The sequence below is a fragment of the Euprymna scolopes genome, chromosome 22, assembly GCF_053919585.1.
Source record: "Euprymna scolopes isolate OS-2025 chromosome 22, ASM5391958v1, whole genome shotgun sequence".
NCBI lineage: Eukaryota > Metazoa > Mollusca > Cephalopoda > Sepiida > Sepiolidae > Euprymna > Euprymna scolopes.
The window spans coordinates 20,216,064-20,239,031 of NC_136503.1; the positions used below are offsets into that span (position 1 = coordinate 20,216,064).

At 34.1% G+C, this 22,968-nt stretch overlaps 1 protein-coding gene across 3 annotated transcripts in view; it reads left to right on the forward strand.

The window, feature by feature from the left end:
* The first annotated feature begins 5,025 nt into the window (after positions 1–5,025).
* Positions 5,026–22,968, forward strand: part of LOC145243911 (alpha-tocopherol transfer protein-like) — a 43,199-nt gene continuing 25,256 nt past the window's right edge. Inside the window, exons 1-3 of one of the 3 annotated variants that reach the window (XM_080107020.1) lie at positions 5,026–5,121; positions 13,642–13,801; positions 18,526–18,759. In XM_080107020.1, the coding sequence (XP_079963146.1) occupies positions 13,660–13,801; positions 18,526–18,759 (376 nt within the window). In that variant the 5' untranslated portion in view covers positions 5,026–5,121; positions 13,642–13,659. Of the gene's footprint in view, positions 5,122–8,466; positions 8,568–13,638; positions 13,802–18,525; positions 18,760–22,968 lie in introns of those variants that run through there. The other 2 variants (XM_080107021.1, XM_080107023.1) reach the window with 2 other exon arrangements.

The window sequence follows — 22,968 nt, forward strand, 5'->3', positions numbered from 1 at the left end:
TGGGAGGGACTGTGATAATGGACCTTAAGTCTGTCTACTTGCAGCTACTTGTGGGGAAGAACCTATGGTAGTACTAGCTGGTCTGCTATAAAATAAAAACTTATTCCCTAAACGGCTTGGATTTGGACTGAATGTTGCTCTGAAGATTATGGTAGCTATTTTAAAAGTTGTGCTGAAGAAAGGAAGATTTGTATATCGATGATATGATACTGGATGTAACAAAAGTATCAACAAAAGCAGTTACGGAACATTTGAAAGGATTGCCAGAATTATGTCCCCAGTTTTTTATGAAAGGATTAGGGGTAGGAAGGACGCCATAGAGGTCACAACAAAGAATACATGAAATGAATAACGTTGGAAGTGTGTAGATTCTGACTCCATATAATTAAAGACAGACAAATATTGAAGGTTGAGAGCCGATTTTATTTACTAGTAACAACTTGTATTAGAAGAAGCAAAGTGTTCGTAGGATGGAATGTGATTTAACGAAGAATGGATTGTCCGATATAGATATCTGATAGTTTGTATTACGATGAAATGTTTGTAGCATGTTTGCAGGTATGTACGATTTAACAAGGAATGAATGTTCGTAAAACGTTTGTATGCATGTATGAATTGACAAGGACTGAAGGTTCGTAAAATGTTTGTAGGAATGTATGAATTGACAAGGAATGAATGTTCGTAAACGTAACTTATCTTTTGGACGATGGAGGTGGTAGGGGTAGGCCAGTCATCCTGCTGTCGGTGATGCATGTCCTGGCTTGTAACTGGAAAGCGGGTGACTTCTTTTATCAGCAGCTAGCAACCCGGCGTCTTCGTCTTCTTTTTCCTCTTCTTTCCTCTGGTTCCCTAAAATCCCTCGTTTTATAGTGGCAAACCGGCTCCCAGTGACTGTGATATTTGAGGTGTTTATTTTAGGTGCGGAGCTCTGCCATTGGTCGATGACTATTTTGTGGTTATCTTATTTTTTCTTCCCAAGCGGAAGCGATGCCTGGAGCCATATGCAAAAGACGATTTTTCATTTTGTCTCTCATGGTGGATACCTTAACATCCGGTTCGCTGCTAATTCCCATCATGTTCCCACAGAATCTCTGGATAGAGGAGCAGCATTGGGCCTTAAGCTAACGAAAAGACATATGGGAGAACTGATATTCAGACGAGGCAATGAAATCCCAGAGGAAGGAGGAGAAATTATTAGACAGGAATTATTTTCTATCTATGGCAAATTGATGGGGCAATATTCAGTTGCTGGATGACTGTGACAAGCATGCAGTTATGTTAAAAGAAGAGAAAGTAGAGTCTGCTGGGAGGGCAGAGTTAATGGCAAAACTGTCAAAATAATGCAGGACATTCTAGCTGATGTAGAAAAAAATAATCCTGTTATTGCAACTTGGCATACTTGAAACAGAAATAGGAGTGGTGTGGTGTGATGTAAGCAACGTTACAACAGGTGTAGTCGTGGAAATTGGTGATTTGGTAGCAGAAGATGCAGCATAGTTTAAGAAAAGGAATGACTGCAATCATATTAACATGACCAAATTAGAGGTTGCCCTGAAAGGCAATTTAGCTATAAAATGCAGGTTGAGAAAAATCAAAATAAGAACCGATTCAGCCATGGTACTAAGTTGGGTGAACTTTACGGTGGAAGAGAGTGGAAGAATACAAACAAAGGGTGCAGAAATTATTGTAAAACGAAGATTAGAGATGCTTGGAGAATTAGTATCTGAATTTGAGCTGCGACTAAAGGCAGTGTTTGTGCCTTCAGAGAGAAACAAAGCAGATACATTAACATAAATAAAAAACAGTGGTTAGTTGAGAAAGAAAAGGTCCCAGTATGCAACCTAGGAATTGATGAACTAGAAAAGTTACATGGCATGCACTACATGGTAGTGGAAAGAACATTATATTTGGAGTGGAAAGTTGATCCTCAAATAAAATAGGAAGAAGTTTAGAAGGTGGTTAAGAATTGCATTCGATGTTAATCGATTGATCCCAATCTATATATCTATAAAAGTGAAAGTGTCTGTGTGTGTGTGCGTGTGTATGTGTGTGTGTCTGTCTGTCTGTCTGTGTACATTTCCCTACATAATATCTCTAACAATTTTCAGTCTACAGACTTGAAATTTGATATACAGGGTATTGAGATTTGAGAAAATCTTTGTAATCCGTTTTCGGCCAGAAATTTGGCTGTTAAGGGGTCAAAGTTCAACAATTTGACCTTTGAGAACTCTGCCAAACTCCTCAGCCAATTTTGGGTTTAAACACTTGAAATTTTAGATATAGGTTCCTCGGACATGGATCTAACTTGATTTGAGCCCGAAACAATAAATGTTAAGGGGATTATAATAGGGGTCAAAGTTTAAAAAATTGACCGCTTTTTTTTTTTTGCTCAGCATACACTTCCAAACACCCGGGCAATGCTGGGCTGAAATGCTACTTATATATAATCCTAAGAAAATTGGGACGTCAAAGAATTGGACAAAATTAGCCATACCCATAAAACACTATCACTGAGAAGCATACTTGTTAATGATTGACTGTGAACCTGCTAAACTGGCAATATAGAGGGAGTTACGTGCAGAATCTGCATCTGCAGAGGAATCGGAAAAGGTGATGCTTGAATGAGGTCCAGTAAAGGAAGGGATAATGGAAAATGACACTGTGTTTTGCTCAGTTCTGCAAACGATGTCAAAATAAAAATGGAAGATGAGAAGTTATTACAAGCATATCACCTGAAGAGGTCACATTCTAATACAACATGGCTCCCATGATTGGACAGATAGAGGACACAGTGCCATATAGATCAGTTTTTAATGATGAATGGATGCACCCAAGAAATACATCTCCAGAAAGCGATGAGCAAGGACCTTCCAGAATCATCAAAATTTGCCTCAAAGTTTTTTTCCTCAATTGTACAAACATCCGGCTGATGTGCAGCTATGGCACAGTGTACATCTTCAAACTTTTCCTTATCTTTCTTTATAGTTACATCTTCCATCTGCATTGATTACATCCATTCCAATTATGATGTCAATCCCATCAATGATGTGACTCATTAGGGCAATCAATAATTCCCCCATTATCCAACAACTAGAAGGTTGCATGCACAGCAACTGAGAAGGCGAAACTGCCTGCCCAGGGATTCGCCTTCAACTCCACCTTAGAGCCAGCAAACTCCCTCCCAAATTTCCCTATGCAGACTGGACCCATACTTGATGATTTGAAAATCATCTCTTCTCATGTCGGCAATATCATAAAATATCATTAACCCTCTCAATTATTGCCCTATCAGTCTCCTCCCCCTCTTTGCTAAAATCTTTGAGAACTTAATCAAACAAGCACTAGTCCACCGCCTCACAAAAGTTAATCTTCTCTCTGACAAACAGTATGGATTTAGGCAATGTCGTTCTACTGCAGATATTTTAACAGTTATCTCTGAACGTATATACCATGCACTGGATAAGGCAGGCGAAGTCAGGACTGTAGTCCTTGATATATCCAAGGCCTTTAACAAAGTTTGGCATGAAGGGCTGCTCATGAAATTAAATCATACGGTATAACTGAATGAATACTAAATATAACCAGATCCTTCTCTGATAATAGGACTATCCAGGTTGTTATTGATGGATACAGCATGACATCAATGCGGGAGTGCCTCAGGGTCTGATCCTTGGACGATTATTATTCCTGATATTCATAAACGACCTCCCTGATAATATTGTGTCCGAGATGGGTATATCTGCTGATGTTACAATGCTCTATAACATGCACAAGGGAAGAATGGATATACACAAATCTAATATAGTAGTTGAATTTTTAGAATTGAGCCTCTAGACCATAATGGAATTGGGCTGTAAATGAATAATATTTAATGTAGTATGACTAAGCTGCTCTCCTTTAACAATTACAATAAACTTCTCCAACCACCAATACTCATAACAAATAACTCTACCTGAGAATTCTTCCTTCAAACTTCTCAGCTTAACATTCACAGGAAATAGGAACTGCAACAAATACATTGAGGACATTGCGAAGTTGGTTCTCTTTATCATGCTAGAAAACTATTCACACCTGAGAGTATCCTGTATCTCTACAAAGCCACTATTCACCCAAGCATAGAGTATTGTTGCCACATCTGGGCTGGTGTATCTACTGCTAGCCTATCCTTATTGGATAGGGTCCAAAAAAGAGTCTCCAATCTAATAGATCCCACTTTGTCAACTAGGCTCCAACCCCTGTCCCATCACAGCAATGTTGCATCCCTGTGCATGTTTTATAAGTATTTTAATGGAATGTGCTCTGAACTCGTTGCACTTGTGCTCCTTTGATGTACATATTCCTGACAAACCTGCTTAGCAACAAAATTATACCCCTTCACTGCCAGAGGTTTGGCTATTTATTTGATGTGGCGTCAGTTTTTTGTGACACACACACGCACACACAAATGGAGGGAAGGTAGGGTCGCAGAGGGTTAACTTACAATTATACAGTTTCCTTTGTGTTTTACATCTGTAGCATTTTCTGCTTGTCAGTTTGTGCCTATAACGCATGTGTTAGTCTCCGCATCCAAGGATTTTCCTTATTATTTCAGCCGTTTTCATTATTGTTATCAGTTGTATCTTATTAGTCACCCTCTGATTCCAATCTCCCCCATTCTCTTTTCAAAGTTTTTTTGTATTGTTCCTAGTGCTCTTACTATTAGTGGTGTAATTTTGACTTTTTTCATCTTCCATATCCCTTTGAGCTCTCTGACCAGTTCAGTGTATTTGCTTTTCTTCTTCTTCTTCTTCTTCTTCTTCTTCTTCTTAATATTATTATTATTATTATTATTATTATTATTATTATTATTATTATTGTTATTATTATTTACTCAAACTGAAGAATTTCTTTTAATCCTCAATCTTAAAAAAATTCTCCTCCTGTGACCGAGAAAAAAAAAACAGATACTACATTCTGATCCTTGATCAAGCATTGGACAATCTGCTCACTGCTTGGTAATTTAGTTTAAAATCTATCAGAGTTATTTCCCTTTTCAGTCACTTTTCTATGTTAATTCGTCGAACATGTCGGAGGAAGAAGATATTAACGTCGACTGCTAAGCGAGCGAGAAAAAAAAAATAGGTTCGTTTAGAAGAGGGAAGCGAAAATAGTAAAAAAAAAAAAATGTTTTTAAAAGCTGTAAAAAGCTTTTGAATGATTATCCTTTCTTTTTTTTAATTGCTTTCTAAGTCCATTTGTTTTTGTTTTTTTTAATGTTATAATGTTTCGTGCTTGCTATTAATGTATTGATTTCCGCGACTTCCTCGTTGTGTGACAATCAAGTTTGTTTTTATTTTGACAAAATCTAAAACACACTTTCTTTTACAAATATTATCTAAACCTTAAAAACAATCACGTATTTATGCCTTTTATTTCCGCTAAAAAAAAATCCAGGTACTTATTGTATCGATCCATCTTTTCAAATGCTTTTAAAGCTGGATTTTTATTGTAATTTTTATTCTCCACATTAAACTGAAATTTGTAGTTTAAATTTTGTTTTTAAAATGACATATTTAATTCAGCATTTGTTTATTTTTTTTTATATACAACAAAGCTAAAAACAATAGAAAAATTACAATATTTCGTTTGATTTCTTTATTTAAATTAAGGTACATATGCAGATAAGGTACCATACTGAAATAATATTTAGAAACCCATTCTTAACATGTGGAGGATGTTTTTTTTTCTGTACTTGCACCTAACGATTTAATAAACAAAAGATACCGTAAAACTTGAATTGAACTTGAAAATATTATATTAAAAAAAAGGTGCTAATGCAATATTGCAATACAGAGAGTGACCCGTGCTATTTTTTAAAATCGTATTTCCACGTTTAATTAAAGTTTTATGTTTTTTTTTATTCAATTGTAAGGTTAAAGTACAGAATAGGTACAAAACACTCTCCCCTCCCCATGTTAAGAATGGCTTTTTAAATAATAACGTTATTATTTCAGCACGGATCACTCTCTGCATGAATACAAAAAAAAAAATAGCACAGTAGCTTTTTTGCATAATAATCTAGATTAAAATGTGGGCACTTGTGCATTGCCATGCTAAAATAACGTTATTATTTAGAAAGCCATTCTTAACATGGGGAGGGTGTTTTGTAACTATTCTGTACTTTCATCTAACAATTTAATAAACAAAAAAACATCGTATGAATTGAAGTTGCTTATTAATATAAAGTCGACGGATCTTTTTTTTTTTTTTTAAATATGCGGTTTTAAGCAAAAACAACAGTACTTACTTGTGATGTCGAAAATAGTAATATAGTCAAAAATTATGAAAATTTATAGAGTAGAATGATTGCTATTGTGTTTTTAGTAAAAAAAAAAAAAAAAAGTACCGCTGTCGGCTAAAACAAAACGTCGGCCATTACAGTTGCGAAAAGGGAGATAAATATGTCCCCTGTATTCGCAGTGTTCAAGGTAATGCAGTTTCCCCCAATTTTCCGTAAAAATTACTTTTAACAATACATAATTTTCTACTTAATGAATTTTCGTAATTTTTGGATATATTATTGTTTTCGACATGACAATAATATTAAAAAAAAAAATAGAGCAGCAAACACCAAAATTTGTTTTAAAAAAAGTGGGATAGTTTATTTATAATTTAAATTTAAACTAATTAATTTTGATTATCGCCTCCTAAAACATAAATGAGTGTAAATTAAATGTTAATTTCCTTCTCTTTAAATAGAGTAGGTAGTTTAATTAATTCGTATTTTTTGCTATTTAACAAACGTGAATCGTTTTAAATTGGACTCTACGACAAATTTACCCCCCCCCCCCCAAAAAAAAAGACAAATTTCTGATGAATAATACGAATTTCACTTGTGGATAAATACTTGTAATTGTTAACAAAGAAGAGATTAAACTAATTTTAATTCATCCCAACGAAAGGCGCAACTGTCAGTTTAAAAAAATTTGCGTTAGTCACATGTTTGCTCATGAGGTTTACAATCTGCCTTAAACCAACAAATGAATGAACAGGCGTGATTATTGAATAAAGAGAAAATACTCCGTCAATTAGTTTTGCTGCAGTCACTGATGGTAAATTTAGAAATGAAGTTCATAAAAAATATAAACAAAAAAACTACTGTCCCAAAAAAAGAAGGTTATTAGCTAGGCTTGCATGGTTGGTTCGTTCACTTTTTTTTTTTTTTTTTTTTTTTTTTTACCGGGAGTATATTTTTGGTACTTGTGTATACCGCGCTGAAATAATAACGTTATTAGGTGCTTCTGCATTTATCGACCCGCGATTTCAACAAAGTTACTCGGGAGCGTCCGGCAGATGACGGGGAGAACCGGAAACTACAAAAATAAAAAACACAAATTGTTACACCCCCCTCCTCATGTTAAGAATGGCGACGACCATTAAAATTCATTAAGTAATACACTGGAAGGTACTTGTACAGTTTAATCAAGACATTAAAAAAAATGAAAATATCGAAAAAACGTTTAAATTGTACGTATCCGTTATGGAATGAAGTTCTCCAAAAAAAAAAATTCACTTAATTTCATCAAGTAGTTTTTGTTTTATAGCTAAAAAAAAACAATTTATTATGATACCGAGCAAAAGGTTTGATTTTTAGGAAGAAAAGCTAGTATCAAAGATGGGGAGGGAGTGTCGGCGCTTTAACTGGAGTTATCTTCCGTGACGTTTCTAAACTCCAAAAAAAAAAAATTAAGAAAAAATCCAAGATGGCTGCCTTCAATGCGCTCTGATCTGTAAAAAAAAAAAAAAAAAAACGCTAAATATATTTTTAGTCTGACTTGCTTATTATTCAAGAACAAAAAGAAAAACAAATTCGAGTTTGTTTTACAATCCACTGACGTACGAAAATGTTGTCAAAAACAAAGCAAGATAAGTTATTTTTCTACCTAACTGAATTTAGTTTTTAGTGTTTTTATTTCATGCAAAATGTTTATTTGATTCGAAAAACAAGTAATGTTGAACGCTGCAAGAGAACAACAAAAGATGACCGCGTTGTCTCTTTACATATTTGAAGTTTCTACAATCATTTCAAAATAAAAAATAAATCAAAATGGTGGTAGAAACCCACCCAATAAATGTCACGGTAACATTTATTGGGTGGGTGCCTTTGATAATATTTATTTGTTATATATTTGTTTTGTTTTTTTTTACAACTTTTTCGTACGTGGATTGTAAAACAAACCCACGAATTCTGATAGGTTTATAAATACATGGCGCCTTTCACTACCCGTGCGTATTTTTAGCATTTTCAGTCTGTCTGTATAAAATGAGTTCATTTAACTACGATAAAATGTTAGTATCATTAAAAAAACAAAAAAAAGTAAACTTATTTAAACACTGACAATCATCTAGTTAAAAACAAACAAACAAAAGAAGACCACACGATAAACGTTGCTTTGTTATATCGAGGTGGACGTGTTTTATTTTAATTTTAAGAGAACAGAACTTTTTTTTTTACTTGTGAGTGACTTCTAAATTTACCGCCCTTTAGGTTTACATATAGAAAAATAACGCAATTCCATGAACTTCGGGTAAGCTTATTTATGTATTTAACATTTTATTACATATTTTAACTTTATATTAGCGGTCAGTGTGCTCCGTCCGTTACGCCAAACGCCTCAACATTTTCTTAAAAAAATGACTACTTTCGGGTATGCTGAAAACGAATATCGCAAGGAAAATTAACACAGACAAATAGTTTTCGAGATATAAATGCAATGTAATTTCTAGTGGTTTGAATTGGCCGCCATCTTTGTTCAATGAAATGGTTCAGTAAGCATGCGCAGACGAACTGTGTCTACGAAATGCAAACGTTTATTCAGCGTCATTTCTAGCTAATTCCACCAAAAAAATTACTTTCAAGAATTCAAATTCAAGAAAATTCGGTCAATGTGCACTGGTTGTCCAACCTGTTTATTCTGGAAGCCATTCTTAGCATGGGGAGGTTGAAAATAAGAAAATGCCTTTCGGAATGAACACTGCCCCAACCTCCCCATATTAAGAACGGCTTTCGGAATAAACATCCCCCCAACCTCCCCATGTTAAGAATGGCTCTTGAAATTGCGCTGGAAAATAACCTGAGGGTTTGCCGCTTTCATATGCTGCCAGTTCAAATATGGCCGCCAGTGATTTACATTTGAAAATACAGGTATTATATCTCGAAAACTATTTGTCTACGCTAATTTTCTCTGTGATATTCCTTCTCAGGATACCCAAAAAACCTTCAAAAGTCGTCGATTTATCGAAAAATGTTGAAGCGTCCTCAGTTGGCATAACAGAGTATATTGACCATATTAGGAATATTTTTGATAGTTGAATACCTTCTTTAATACTTTTCTCATTAATTTTTAAAAAAGGTGTCTATGCATTTGTTACAACACTATTTTTAAAATAGTATTTCTAGTTAATTCAATTTTTATGATATATTTGTTTATTAAATTGGTAAAAGTGCTAACGACGAAATTTTGGAAATTGTAAAACTGAATTTTACATGAAAACAATGGTATCTACGTATTCCTAATATTTTTAAGATAATTATATCCAAAAATTACGAAAATCGATAAGGTAGAAAATTATTAAAGAAAATAAAAAATAAAATTTGATGAAAACGATCGTAAGGCACAAGAGAGTTCAAAAGGGAGGTAATTTTTCGTTTCGATTTAAACAAGATGGCTGAAATTTTTCACCTCCTAACATGATTAAAGTTGGGGGTTTTTTGGGGTTTTTTTAATAATTGTAATATTTAAGTAATTCCGACTGCATAATTTGGAAGCTAGTGTTGTAACTTATTAAAATTGACAAAAAATCAGTTGATTCCATTGTTTTAATCTGAAAACTCTATTTATCGACTACAAAATCTCGTCCCAATAGTGTAGAAGCGCCGACTTTAAAAAGTTGATTTTTAAGGTTATTGTCTGTTTTGAACAAATATCACATTTAAATATTTTGAATAAAATATCACATTGTCACTGACAAGTAGTTTTTATGATATTAAACTTGTTTTGCTAACAGTTTTCTCTGGACGCCATTTTGTTGTTTTGAATGTGTGATTAAGCATAGCAGTTATGCATTCAAAAGAACAAAATGTCAAAAGAACAATAAGAAGAAAACCGCCAGGAAAACAAGTCTTAATATCATTAAAACTAGTTGTCAGCGACAACTTTAAATGTGATATTTGTTCAAAGACCTGAATACCTCTAGAAGTCCACTTTTTAAAGGCAAATTTTAGTTGGTCCACTAGAGCATTTTTACAATTAAATTGTTAGGTGAAAGTACAGAACAGTTACAAAACACCCTCCCCGCTCCATGTAAAGAATAGGTTTCTGAATAATAACATTATTTCAGTCGGTAACATAGATGCACAAGTACCATAAAAAAAAGTTCGGTAATTTGGTTATGGTCATCTAATGTACTTCCTAACTTCCGGCATAGTGCTACCAGAAACGGTGACAATGAAAATCAATTTCTTCACTTTCATTGTTCTTCAGTATTTTTATTGTGAAGCAATTTATTGAAATAAAATATAAGAAAAGTATATAATAAAACTGAACATAATTGTACAGATGAAAATAAGGCAATTAGTTTTTATTTGCACTTTTCATAACAAAATTTAAATACAAAAGTTTTTATTTTATTTGAAATTTTATAAGAAATATGATTCTGAAATTATGAAAATTTTTTTAATTTTAAAAATAAGTTTTTTATTTGAATTTATATAATAAATATATGTTTATGAAAGTATAAAAATAAAATTATTGGAATCAAAATAACAAAATTTCAAACCTCATCAAAAAAACATATTCAATACATACTGTTCCCAAAATAGTTTTACATATTTTAAAAGGTATTTTCAATAATCCTTTTAAAAACAAAATTAGCACAAGTGTTTTCAATAATTCTTTAAAAAGATAAAAACTAATTTCAATAATTGTTTATTAAAAAAAGACCAAAAAAATTTTTTAATGATTATTAAATAAAAAAATTTAAAAAAGATCGGAAAAACGTATTTAAAAAAAATAGTACATGCATAGGAGAGATATTGGTTTAAGAAAAAAAAGCAAAAGAACTGATTTTCTTTGTTGCCACTTCCGGTTGCAGCCACGCTGGAAATTAGGAAGTACATTAGTTGACTATAACTGGTAATTTCCTAGTTTAGGAAGCAGGGCGAAATTCCTAGTTTAGGAAACGAGATGAAATTCTGTAGAAATCTTATTAAAATTGCATTAACTAGATTAATTATCAGAAAAGTTTTTTAAAGGTGCTTGTTTGCATTGTTGATCTTTTAAACCAATGCATTTCAGGTGAAAACATTATTATATACTTATGTATGTATGTAACTCCCTCCCAAATTTCCCTATGCGGATTGAAGTCATGCTTGATGATCTGAAAATCTTCCCTTCTCATGTCCACAATATCATAAAAATCTTAGGCACCTCCAAAGCTTGTGGGCCTGATCTCATCCCTGCTATACTTTTTTTTTTTTTTTTTTTACACGGTGGTCACCACTTATCAAGGCCAGGAAGCCACTCAGGGATAAGGGTTATTGCTAGTACAGTACGTTAGTGTGGAGATTTGATGAAGTGTTTACTTAAGGGTGTGGTTCATTAGGAATTTGTTAACGTTGGACTTGAACACATCCAAATTGTAGTCAGGTGGGAAGCAGGCAGACAGAACAGAGTTCCACAGGCGTGCAGTTCTAAGAAAGAAGCTTTGTTCATGGAATCCACGTTTTGATTTAGGCACAGATAAAGAGTGGGGGAAGTTTTTCACAGTGGATTCAGCTAGACGGGTGTTTTTCGTGAAAGATTGGCGAGGGGGGACCAGAGATTGGAGTTCAGACGAGCACTTGCCATGGAAATAACGATAAAACAAGGATAGGCTCGCAACGTCTCTTCTGTGGGAGAGAGGTTGCAGGATAGAGAAAAGGGCATCCCCCACTAAGCCAATTTTGTACTCTGTCAAGACAGGATAGGCTGTTTTTAGCAGCTCCTGCCCAAATATGGCAGCAGTATTCCATCCTTGGACATACTTGGCTTTTATATAGATAGAGAATTGCATCAGTAGTGAGATATCTTCTGGAGCGGTAGAAGGATCCCACCATCTTTTCAGCGACCTTGATTAATTAAGAAATGTTCAGCTGAGCTAACCCATGTATTGAATACATCCAAGTTCTGTATTGAGTCCATTGTTTTCCATCTGTACCTTAGAAATATTGTTCAGAGAATTCTGTATGTGTTGTCCAGAAGAGGTACTGTACGTTGATTATTTAATTCTTGCCTGTGAAACAATAGAAGACCTTGTTAAATTAAAGAGTTGGAGGAATGCTATAAGAAATAAAGGCCTGAGAGTAAATATCACCATGACCAGTTGCCTAATTTTATTTTTAAGTAGAATATTTTTATTTTACTTCGAATTATAAATCCAATATGGCTGACTGACTATGTATTTTTGTTCAAAGGTTTTTTTTGAGAGCAATCCTTTGGCTTCTAAAGAACTGCATAAGTAAAAGATATTAATTACATATGTATTCATGATTGTTTATTTGTGTGTGAAACAGTTGGTTAAGATACGCCAAATTGTCTGAAATTTCCGCAAGAAATGTTTTTTTTTATTCAAATTATTTTAAGTTTAAAACATTTGATTCTAAAAATAAATATTTTCAAAAGTCTTTCTCTACATATGTGAAGTAAGGTTCCTTGTTTGTGTTTTAGGCTGTCAAACAAAGCCAAATACCTCTGTTTAGCTTAAATAAATGCGAAAGTTTTTTGGGTTTTTTTTCCATTTATCACAGGTATATTACCATCAAAACTGCTCACTGTTATTTGAATCAATAATATGACATATTCTTTTGAAAGACTGTGAAATATAGTAGTGAAGAACAGACTCAAACACAACTATTTGTATGCCTAATTTGCATAACTATTTTTTATGAATAGACACTGTTCCCTTTATGGCTGCTATCTGTATTTCATTACAGTTTGGTCTTCCAAGGGATAGCTTCTAAGTAGTTCTAAAAATATTATGTTGAATAATTTTCAAGGGAGGTAATTTAAATTAAAACTAGCTGTTTGTGTAAATTGGTGGTCTTTTTAACCAATGCATTTGGAGTGAAAACATTATTACATACTTGTCATATCAAAATTAGTATAATTAGCAAAAATTACAAAAAAAAACAGTAAAGGATGTGCTAGATGTATTTTCCTTTTTTTTTTCCTTCCTTTTTTTCCTTTTTTCTTTTTTCTTTTTTTCCTTCTTTTTTCCTTCCTTTTTCCTTTTTTCCTTTCTTCCTTTTCCTTTCTTCCTTTTTCTTCCTTTTTTTTCTTGTGCACACTTAATTTGCATTTACGCTATTTTTGGCTGCTGCTTCTCTCTTCGCAAGCCAGCCATCCTTTGCTGCTGCTGCTATTTTTCCCATGCACTTATATGCACTATGTTACGATGAGAGAAATAGATATTTAAAAGAAAGAAGGCATGTTGATGAAAACAAGACTGACTGAATGCAAAGTTGTCAAAGATGTGAGACTTGTGAAAATCATGACATCCACCACTTGTTCCGTGCCGAGTAATTTTGTTTCTTTTTTTTTTTTTTTTTGGTTGTACTTGTAGAAGTATCTGTTGACCGCAATGGAATCGTTTGGGAAGAGTCACTATGTGTGCACCCTTGGCCCCGAATTGATCAAAAAAGCAGAACACGAGTTAAATGAAAAACCACAATGGAGAGAGCGAGACATTCAAGCTCTACGAGACATGGTATCGAAACATCAAGGTAAGAACTCTTAGCTTTTTCATTATCTAACACTGGCAGGAAAACCCAGTGTGGCCTGGGATTGAATGAGGAACTTTAGGTCATTTTGTGTCAAACAGAAAATATCATATTTTCTTTACTATTCTTATTTTTTTTTTTTTTTTACTAGTGATGGGATGATTCCAATATTTAAGCATATTTTATGACCGGGTCACACCAGGCAACCATTAGTGTATATTGAGTACACTATAATAATCTATAGATAATTGATTCATAATAATGAATGGAAAATCTGCATAAATTAAAATATCATATTTCAGTGTATTTTATAACTGGGTATTACACTAGTATGTATATATATATATATATATATATATATATATATATATATATAAAGTGACTTAATCTGTGTGTTTAATGGTCTACACCAAACTCTTCCATCAGTTTTTGGCCTGCAGACATGAAACATGATATATAGGGGATTTGGATCTCAATTCTGAATTCCAATACAATTACTGATCCTGTTTTAAATTCCTGATTCTAATACAATTACCGATTCTGATCCTTTTTGGAAATTTCTAGATATTTATTTATAAAGATTTTTTTTCGATTACCATAAAAATCCATGTAATATGTGCATATATTTTTGCAAATATTAAAATACAATTGTGGTGGTGGTGGTGGTGGTGGTGGTGGTGGTGGTGGTGGTGGGATATATAGATTTTAGTTTTACCAGTCGTTTAAAATAATTAAATATTTATCATTTTATAATTAGTAGCAACAATGGAAAATTAAGTTTTACACAAAAATAAATAATAAACATTTGAAGGAATCATTTTTGCCATCGATAAAAATGCACTAACGTTTCCAATTTTGATACCACAAAATATTCCGATTCCAGCACGATTTTCATATTTTCAATTTTTGCAATTTTTGCAATGGGACCAAAGGAGGAGCTTGGTGTTGCTTGAGTGGAAACGGATGTAACTAAACTGACATTAAAATAAATTTTGATAAATTTGTACTTTTTTACCCACTTAATGCTGTTGCAGCAGGCCAGATGAATTGGGGTGCTGGTCAGCTGTACAACTAAGTAAATAAACATTGGAAAAATACGATAAATAACAAAGAAGACAAATGCAGATAAACAGTTGTAAAAGAAACATTTATTTTGTCGTAAATACAAGAGGAAAATGTAGAAGTGTTATGTAGCAGCATGTGTATATGTAATGGGTGTGTTGTGTATGCATGTATATATTCTGTATGTATATAATTGGTTGTATGAAATGATGCTGGTGTTAGGTTGTTGGTGGCAAGCCAAATCTTATAGCAATATAACGTGTTGTGATGCTGACACAAAATGATGTCGTGAACGTATTGACAATATGTTTACAAAGGAGAGATAATTATTTGTACAAACGAATGCTTGTACATAACGACAAGAGGAAGACGAGTTCTTTGATGAATGACAAAAAGAGTGTATCATAGCAAACTATATAATAAACCGTCTGTATATTTAACATTTCGGGTGATGAGGGTATATTCAACAGTTGTGGACATTACAGTTCATTTTAAACGATAAATAAACACATACCTATATATATATATATATATATATATATATATATATATATATATATATATATAACAACATTTATTCTCTGGTTCAGGATGGACATCTTTAGAGATTACAACGTTCTGTTCATATTTTGGTTATCTTGAAATATACCGCTTCTTAGCGTCATAAGAGAGACTAAATCTTCTGTCGACTTCTAAGTCCCGACTCGACTATGACGTCTCCTCTTGAACTTCCCTCTTTCAACTCTAACTTGCTTAACTATATTAAAACTAATCCTTTGTGCTTACATAATTCAATTACACAAAGACCTAACAGGTAATTTTTCAGTTGCGTTTTCTCTGGCTGAATTTATGGTTTATACCTAGGTGTGAAAACCTATTTTGTTTATGTATTTGTTTATTGTTCCTAAGATCTCACTACATCCAAAAACTTATAAACATTATTTGTTCTTTTAACACAATCGAATTTTCATGCCGATAATCATAATAATAACTTCTTTAAATAAACATCTTGCTTTTAATAATTATAATCGATCTTACAAATGACTATTAGCAAGGCTACCCCAATGTCTTCCGAGAGGCTAATATATAACTGGACTGGAGGAAGTTAATCAATGAAGATTTTGGAATGAGGAAATGTTGTATGTGGACAGCAATGGAGATTGGATGGGCAGGAATGCGGGACACTGGATAGTAAGAGATGTCAAAACTGGATCCTGCACAGCATGAAATAAGGTCAAATGGAGATTAATGTGAACATCCCTGAGGTATGATAAGATATCTCAGGTAGATCCAGTCTATCAGAACGTGACCAAGAGCTAGATTGACCGGAACAAAGGTTGCAGAAATGGAAGTGAGGAAGCTAAGTCTTTAACAGCATGGAATGGCGTTACACAAATATTGACATGGACGGCCCTGAGACAGGAACAAAGGTCACAACTGTTCATTATGTCAAATTTGATGTTTTTTATGTCTATGTACAGTTCATCAAATTTAGATACAGGGCTGTATGGACAAATTTATCTTTAGTTGACCTTTGACAATTAAATATTTTTGTTTACTAGCCAAATAGAAAAGTTACTAGCCAAATCTACATGATTTTCGGAATATGACATCTTCATGCCGTGACGAATACGTACATCATAAAGATTTTTCTGTATTTTTAAATAAGTGTAATATAAAATGCATCAAATTTTGTTTAAAAAAAATGGTGTATATTGTTTTATTAAATTTTTATTGTTTTATTAAAAAATTAAAGGTCGAAAAAACATTTTTTCATTCATTAATAATTGTTGGTGAAAAATAGCAATTGCTAAAAGATAAGCGTTTTATTATTTCTGGTCAACACTTGGAAAAATCGCTCGCAAATGCGACTGCTTCACTCGCAACGTAAAGCCCTGCTATACAAAATATCAATGTGCATACATTATTCTTGTCAATTGTGAAACAATAATCAATGATATTAAATGGTTGCGTTTTTGTTCTCTACTTTTCTCAAAGAAAATACGTTACTAGTTTCTTTCTATCCTGTTATTTCCATTGAAATTGCTTGACTGACCTCCAATCTCAGATTCTACCTTCTAAGACATTCATAGTAAGAACTCGTCTTGAGACCACAATAAAAAAGAATATTCCTTGCTATCCCCATGTGTCTAACACCAAACAGTCTCATTGAACAGTTTATTTCCGCATGTAGAGACATCACCATGGAATTATCGTCTTCAAATGTAATGTTAACAAGTTTGTCATAAACTCATTAGTAACCAGATTTTGTGCATTCCATTTATTTTCGATTCTTTCATAATATTCTTCACCATTCGACTGATAATCTATCCATCAAATTGAGTGACATTTAGCTTTATAATAAGTTTGTATCTGTGGAATACATTACTATGGGACTGCTTTCCTGCAGATTGCAACATAGTCCTGTTCAAATCCAATGTCAGTAAGTACTTGTAGTAATCAAATTTTGTTCATTCCACCAATGATTTTCAGTCCTCTCATGATATTCTTCATCATTCTGACAGTTCACTCATCTCATTAACACTTCTTGGGGCTTTTGGCATCTATAAGTGGTGACACATTAGTCAAAATTTCATTTTGAGAAAATTTCCCTTTCATTTAGAACCTTCTTGTGTCTTCGACATGAAATACCCAAAAGTGTTGATATGCCATTAAAATAAGTGTTGATATGCCATTAAAAAAAAAAAAGTGTCTATCCCTGTTGGTATCATGTTTTCTATTTCTCATCAGTTTTTGGCATCTTCAAACAAAAAAGCAACTGGTTCTGGTACTACTGCATTTACTGACCCACTTGTTCTGATAAAAGACATTTAATCTTCAATGAACTTCTTTGTTGTTGCTGAGAATTTTCTCTTAGAACTGTTGCTATTTTGGGAGCGTCATATAACCTTGATATACGGCATAAGCATGTTGATACATTGGTTCTTGTTAGATCAACAAAGTTAAGCAATGTTGAGCTTCGTCAGTACCAGTTGGGTGACCATTTTGGAATACTAGATGCTGTATATAGGAGGACATCGACAACTGCAAAAGCCTAACATCATCTCCTTTAGTGGGAATATACAAGCAACTGAGGACTGCTTGTGAATTTGATATTTCCATGAAACTTCCTCCTTTCAAGGAAGTCAGTGCAACTCACTTCAGGTGAGTACCAATTATGTATATAATCTTGACCTTTTGAAAACTGTTTATTTTATCAACAGTCAGTTCCTGGTCAATAGGTTCATTTCAAGTCACTAATTTCTCATTGTATCATGTTATGCATACTTGCCTGCAATATAATCTGGCATAAGGCCATTCTATCGTGTGTTCTGAAGACATTATCTTACATTAATCACCAAGTTTATCAAGAAACTGATTATGTCAAATTTTTTTTTAAATCTGACTTTCATTGTCAAAGTGAATTTGCTGAAAAAAAAGTCTTGACTCAGTTTGAAAAATAGTTCATTCGGAACTATTACAAAAAATTCACGTTTCTCAACTTGCACTCAACCTTAGAAGTGATAAATCCAACTAATGACTGACTCCAGCAGAAATTGTTGACTCTTTATTCAAACATCCCTCATAGCCAATGTTGCTGTTATCTTTTAATTTCATCTAAAAAAAAAAACAAACGATCACTGGTCATTTCTTTTGTATTTCAGGTCTAAATGCTCGCACGGATGATGAATTTTTACTCCGCTTTCTGCGTGCCCGCAAGTTCGACTATGACCGAGCATACAACCTTTTATTGAATTTCTATAAGATGAAAGCTGAGAACCGAGAATTGTTTGTCCATCTGAAGCCATCAACTGTGCGGCATGTCCTCGATGCTGACGTTATTGCCCCTTTGGAGAATCGAGACAGAGAAGGAAGGAGAATTATTCTCATCAAGCCAGGTGAGTCGGTCAGATTTTAATGAAAGATTGACTGGTTGAGATCTGTAGTAGAGATCTAGTCAACAACATTGAATAAGACAGGTGTGGCGGGGTTGAATTGGAATATTCATTGCTCATGGTAAGAGCATTAGGTTGACAAGAGTAGGATACAGAATTGGTTAGTAATTATTGGGGCTGATATTTACATGATAGTCCAAATGTCTTATTAACTTTACTAAAATGTAATGAGCAGAGGAACTTTCACTAAAGATCCTCTTTGTAAAATATCACACAAATCATATCGTTGTATAATTTTGTGCCAATCCAGACTTTTTTGATGTGCAACAATGTCAGTGAAAATGAATAAACTGAATTTTAAAAAAAAATTTTTATAATTCAATTTTCACCCCAAACAAGGCACAGTGCCACTTTGAAGCAGGGGGCTACTATCAGGGACTTAATTTGCAGGGGCATTACGAAGGGAGATGAGTAGAAAGATGTTTGTTCATATTACACTTGAACTTCTGCATATCAGTACAGTTGGGAAAGCAGAATCCCGGAAGGGAGTTCCAAAGACCCGCAGTTCTGGGGAAGAAACTATTGGAGTAAAAGGCTTTCTTGCACCTAGAGATCTCTACTGTAAAGGGATGAGACTTAGTAGCTTGTCGGGTTTGTCGGGGGTAGTTACATCGGGGAGGTACAAGTGTTTGCAGTTCGTCAGAGCATTCACCATTAAAGTATTTGTAGAACAGGCAGAGGGATGCAATATCTCATCGATGGGACAAAAGCTGAAGCCTAGATGACAGGTCAGGACCTATCAGGTTGGTGACTCTCTTTTGAACCCTGTCCAGGAGCGAGAGACAAGCAGCAGATGGACCAGCCCAGATGGGACAACAGTACTCCATACATGGGCGAATGGTGGTCTTATAGAGGTACAGGATACTTTCAGACGTAAGTAGTTTTCTAGCACGGTAGAGGGAGCCAACCTTGCATATCATCTGGAGTTTTCAAACTATTGTTCTCATCTCGAGTGTTATTTTCACCATGTTTCAGCAAATGTAACCTCTGACCTTCTTCGGGTGTATCATGTTGAACTCAGGGGAAATCTGCACAGAATTTCAAAATGGAAATCTTTATTTAGTCCTTGGTAGTAGTATGCTCTTGTTTCATCGGTCATGATCAGGTAGAAGTCCTAATTAATTCACAATTCACAATGGCATTCTGATTATCACCTGCACTGAGGATTGAACCTTCAACCTTTAGAAGAAGGTCACAACTGAATTTACCAAGTATTTTATCTGCAGACAATTCTAATATGAATTTTGGAAACCTTAAATCAATTTTTGTTTTTAGATGTGCAACCTTACTACTTATCACTAGATGTCACTGTTTTTCATTACAGATTACGATATATATATATATATAACTGAAATTTTGAAATACTTTCAGATTGTATAATACTGTAAACTTTATATGTAAGTCCAAATAAATATTAGTATCAATATTTATAAGACAGTCCCAACTAGATAAAAAAAGTTCACTGCACGAGACAGAGCAATATTATAAATGAAAATTTTGAATTAAATTATTTAAATTAAAAAATTTACAACAAATGTATTATTATTCATCAAAGAATACACAAATTTAAAAATTTTCCTAGCTCCATGGATTTTCAATAATGGCTCATCTCATCAGAGGAAATGTTTTTAACAAAATGTTTATAGACAGTCATAGATTAAAATGTTTTTAGTTTTCAAATTTGTGAATTCGTTGTTGAATAATACATTTGTCACAATTTTTTTAATTTACAGAATTTAATTCCAAATTTTCATTTTTATATATATACTAGCAGTTCAGCCCGGCTTTGCTCTCAGGCCCTATGTACTGTTCATAGCTTGCCCTATGTGTGAATACACTTTATGTAAAATTTCAAATGTTTAGACCAAAATTTGTTTGAGTAATATCATAGAGACCGCAGAGGTCTATTTTTAAAAAAATTTGACCCCAATTTTGACCCCTTAACATTTATTATTTTGGTCTCAAATCAAAATACAAAGTTTTGCCCATATCCAAGTTACCTACATCTAAAATTTCAAGTGTTTATACCCAAAATTGGCGGAGGAATTTAGTAGAATCTGCAAAGGTCAACTCTTTCAACTTTGACCTTTTGGCAGCCAAACTGGACTGATGTCACCCATGCTAATGTTCCTAGGGCCACAACATTAAGTTCCTAGGAATTTATGTGACCAACCAGTTTGCACAATTTAATAAATTTATATTCTAAATGTTCAAATACTGATCAAATGGGTGTTATAGGGTATCAGACTGGTTGTTGTCATTAGCGTACAATAGGTTATAGACTGGTCATGATCATCTTGTGGGTGGGATTGAGGATTGGTTGATAGTCAATGGACAATTTGTGGCTGACAGTATGTAACGTTACGTGGCGTTACACTTTACTTTAGTCATTCATAAAAATAAAACTGGAAAGAAATAAACAAAAATCTAGGTCAGCATTTTTTTTCTTTTTTTAACAAAACCATTTATTAACGTTAATTTCCTGTCTCGATATGACTTAGTCTTTCACTGCCACATGTCCATCTAACCTGGTTGCGTTTCTTTTTCTTCCAACCGCACACCGGCCACAGGTGGCCCATTCTTGCCTTCACTTTACATGTCCGTCTCCTTCGGCATCGACTTTTTTCTTCTCGACCGTGTGGTGTCCTTTTTTTTTCTTTTTCTTGAGACACAAGCTTGAGCACACTTGCCAATCTGCATATGTGCTCAATTTCTGCTGCAGCTGCTAATATAATAGCTTGCCATCCATTCTTTAACTGCTACTGATATTTTCACACAAGCTCATATGTGCTCTGTTACAAGATATCACAAAAAGGTATCGCAAGAGAGTATTACATTAATCATGGTCTTAAATAAAACTGTTTCTACTTGTTCTTTAAAGCAATATAATTTTAAGAAAAACCCTTATGTAACCATAAAATGGATTTGTTTATTTCTGACTGATCACACAGTTGCTAATATGGTCGATCAAAACAACAAAATAGATGCTGTGTATCGTTACATGCTTACACACGCGTTAACATGTAGACATCCGAAACCCAACACATTGTAAAAGAGTATGTCGCAAGGAACATAGAACAAGTAATAACTTTACTCCTTTTTTTTTTTTTTTTCTGGTGCTACCAGATCAGGCTGTCTATTGGCTTCCTGAGACAAAATGCACCTACATCGATTTTCTGTTTTTGTTTTCTATTCTCCTTTGTAAAACCTAATTATGTTTGTGAAAAAACAAAAACAACAGACCCCATCCCCCCTTTCACTCTCCTTTCTTTTTCTATCCCTACCACCCAACTCCGTCGGTGGGGCATAAGAATATGCCCCCCTGCAAAGAGTAAAAACCTCTCAATGGGGTTACCTGTTGGCCGTGGGTGGTGACCCATAATGCCTAGGAAAGGGATCCTGGTGGCTGAGTAACTGATACCTAGGGAAAACAAAGGTATCAGTTGCAACGCTCCACTTTGGCCTCGTACTGGGCTAGACGGGCGGTTGGACGGGCCCGATCCAATCAATCGACTGGTCACGTCAAGCTCTAAACCTGACTAACATAACATGAAAATCCACTCGCACTCGCCACCTTTTTACAATAAACAGATTTAGAAAGTGATGGCTCATGGTCAATCAACTCGCTGGACGAATGGACTTATCACGGCTGAAAAACAAATATTCTTAGTAAAAAGAGACTTTTGAAAAAATGTTTTTAGTAAAAATGGACGAACTACAGGTGCTTAGGTCCACCAAGGAGACGAGTATACCTCGTGTGTATCCCTGTTGCTGTTGGGGCGAATGGGTCCCCCCCCCCCATACAGGGCTCCGGGGTGGGTGGGGAGCATGAGAGAAGAAAAATTACGAACTACAAAAATGGCCCACTATAAGCCTCAAAAAAGAAGTCATTCAGAAGTTTCTGATCTGACTAGCTCAGACTCAGAAACTGAAATAAGCAAACAAACCTTCCCGAGATTTTTTGTAATAGAAACAATTGAAGGAGAACAAATAACAAAAATGTCTCCTTTCAAAATAGAAAGAATACTATCAAAAGGAATCAAACCAAAAACTGTAAAAAAAAACAAACAAAAAAAATGGCACACTGTTAATCGAAATAACAAACCAGAAACAAGCAACTGAAATTTACAAATGGAAACTTTTTGATGATCG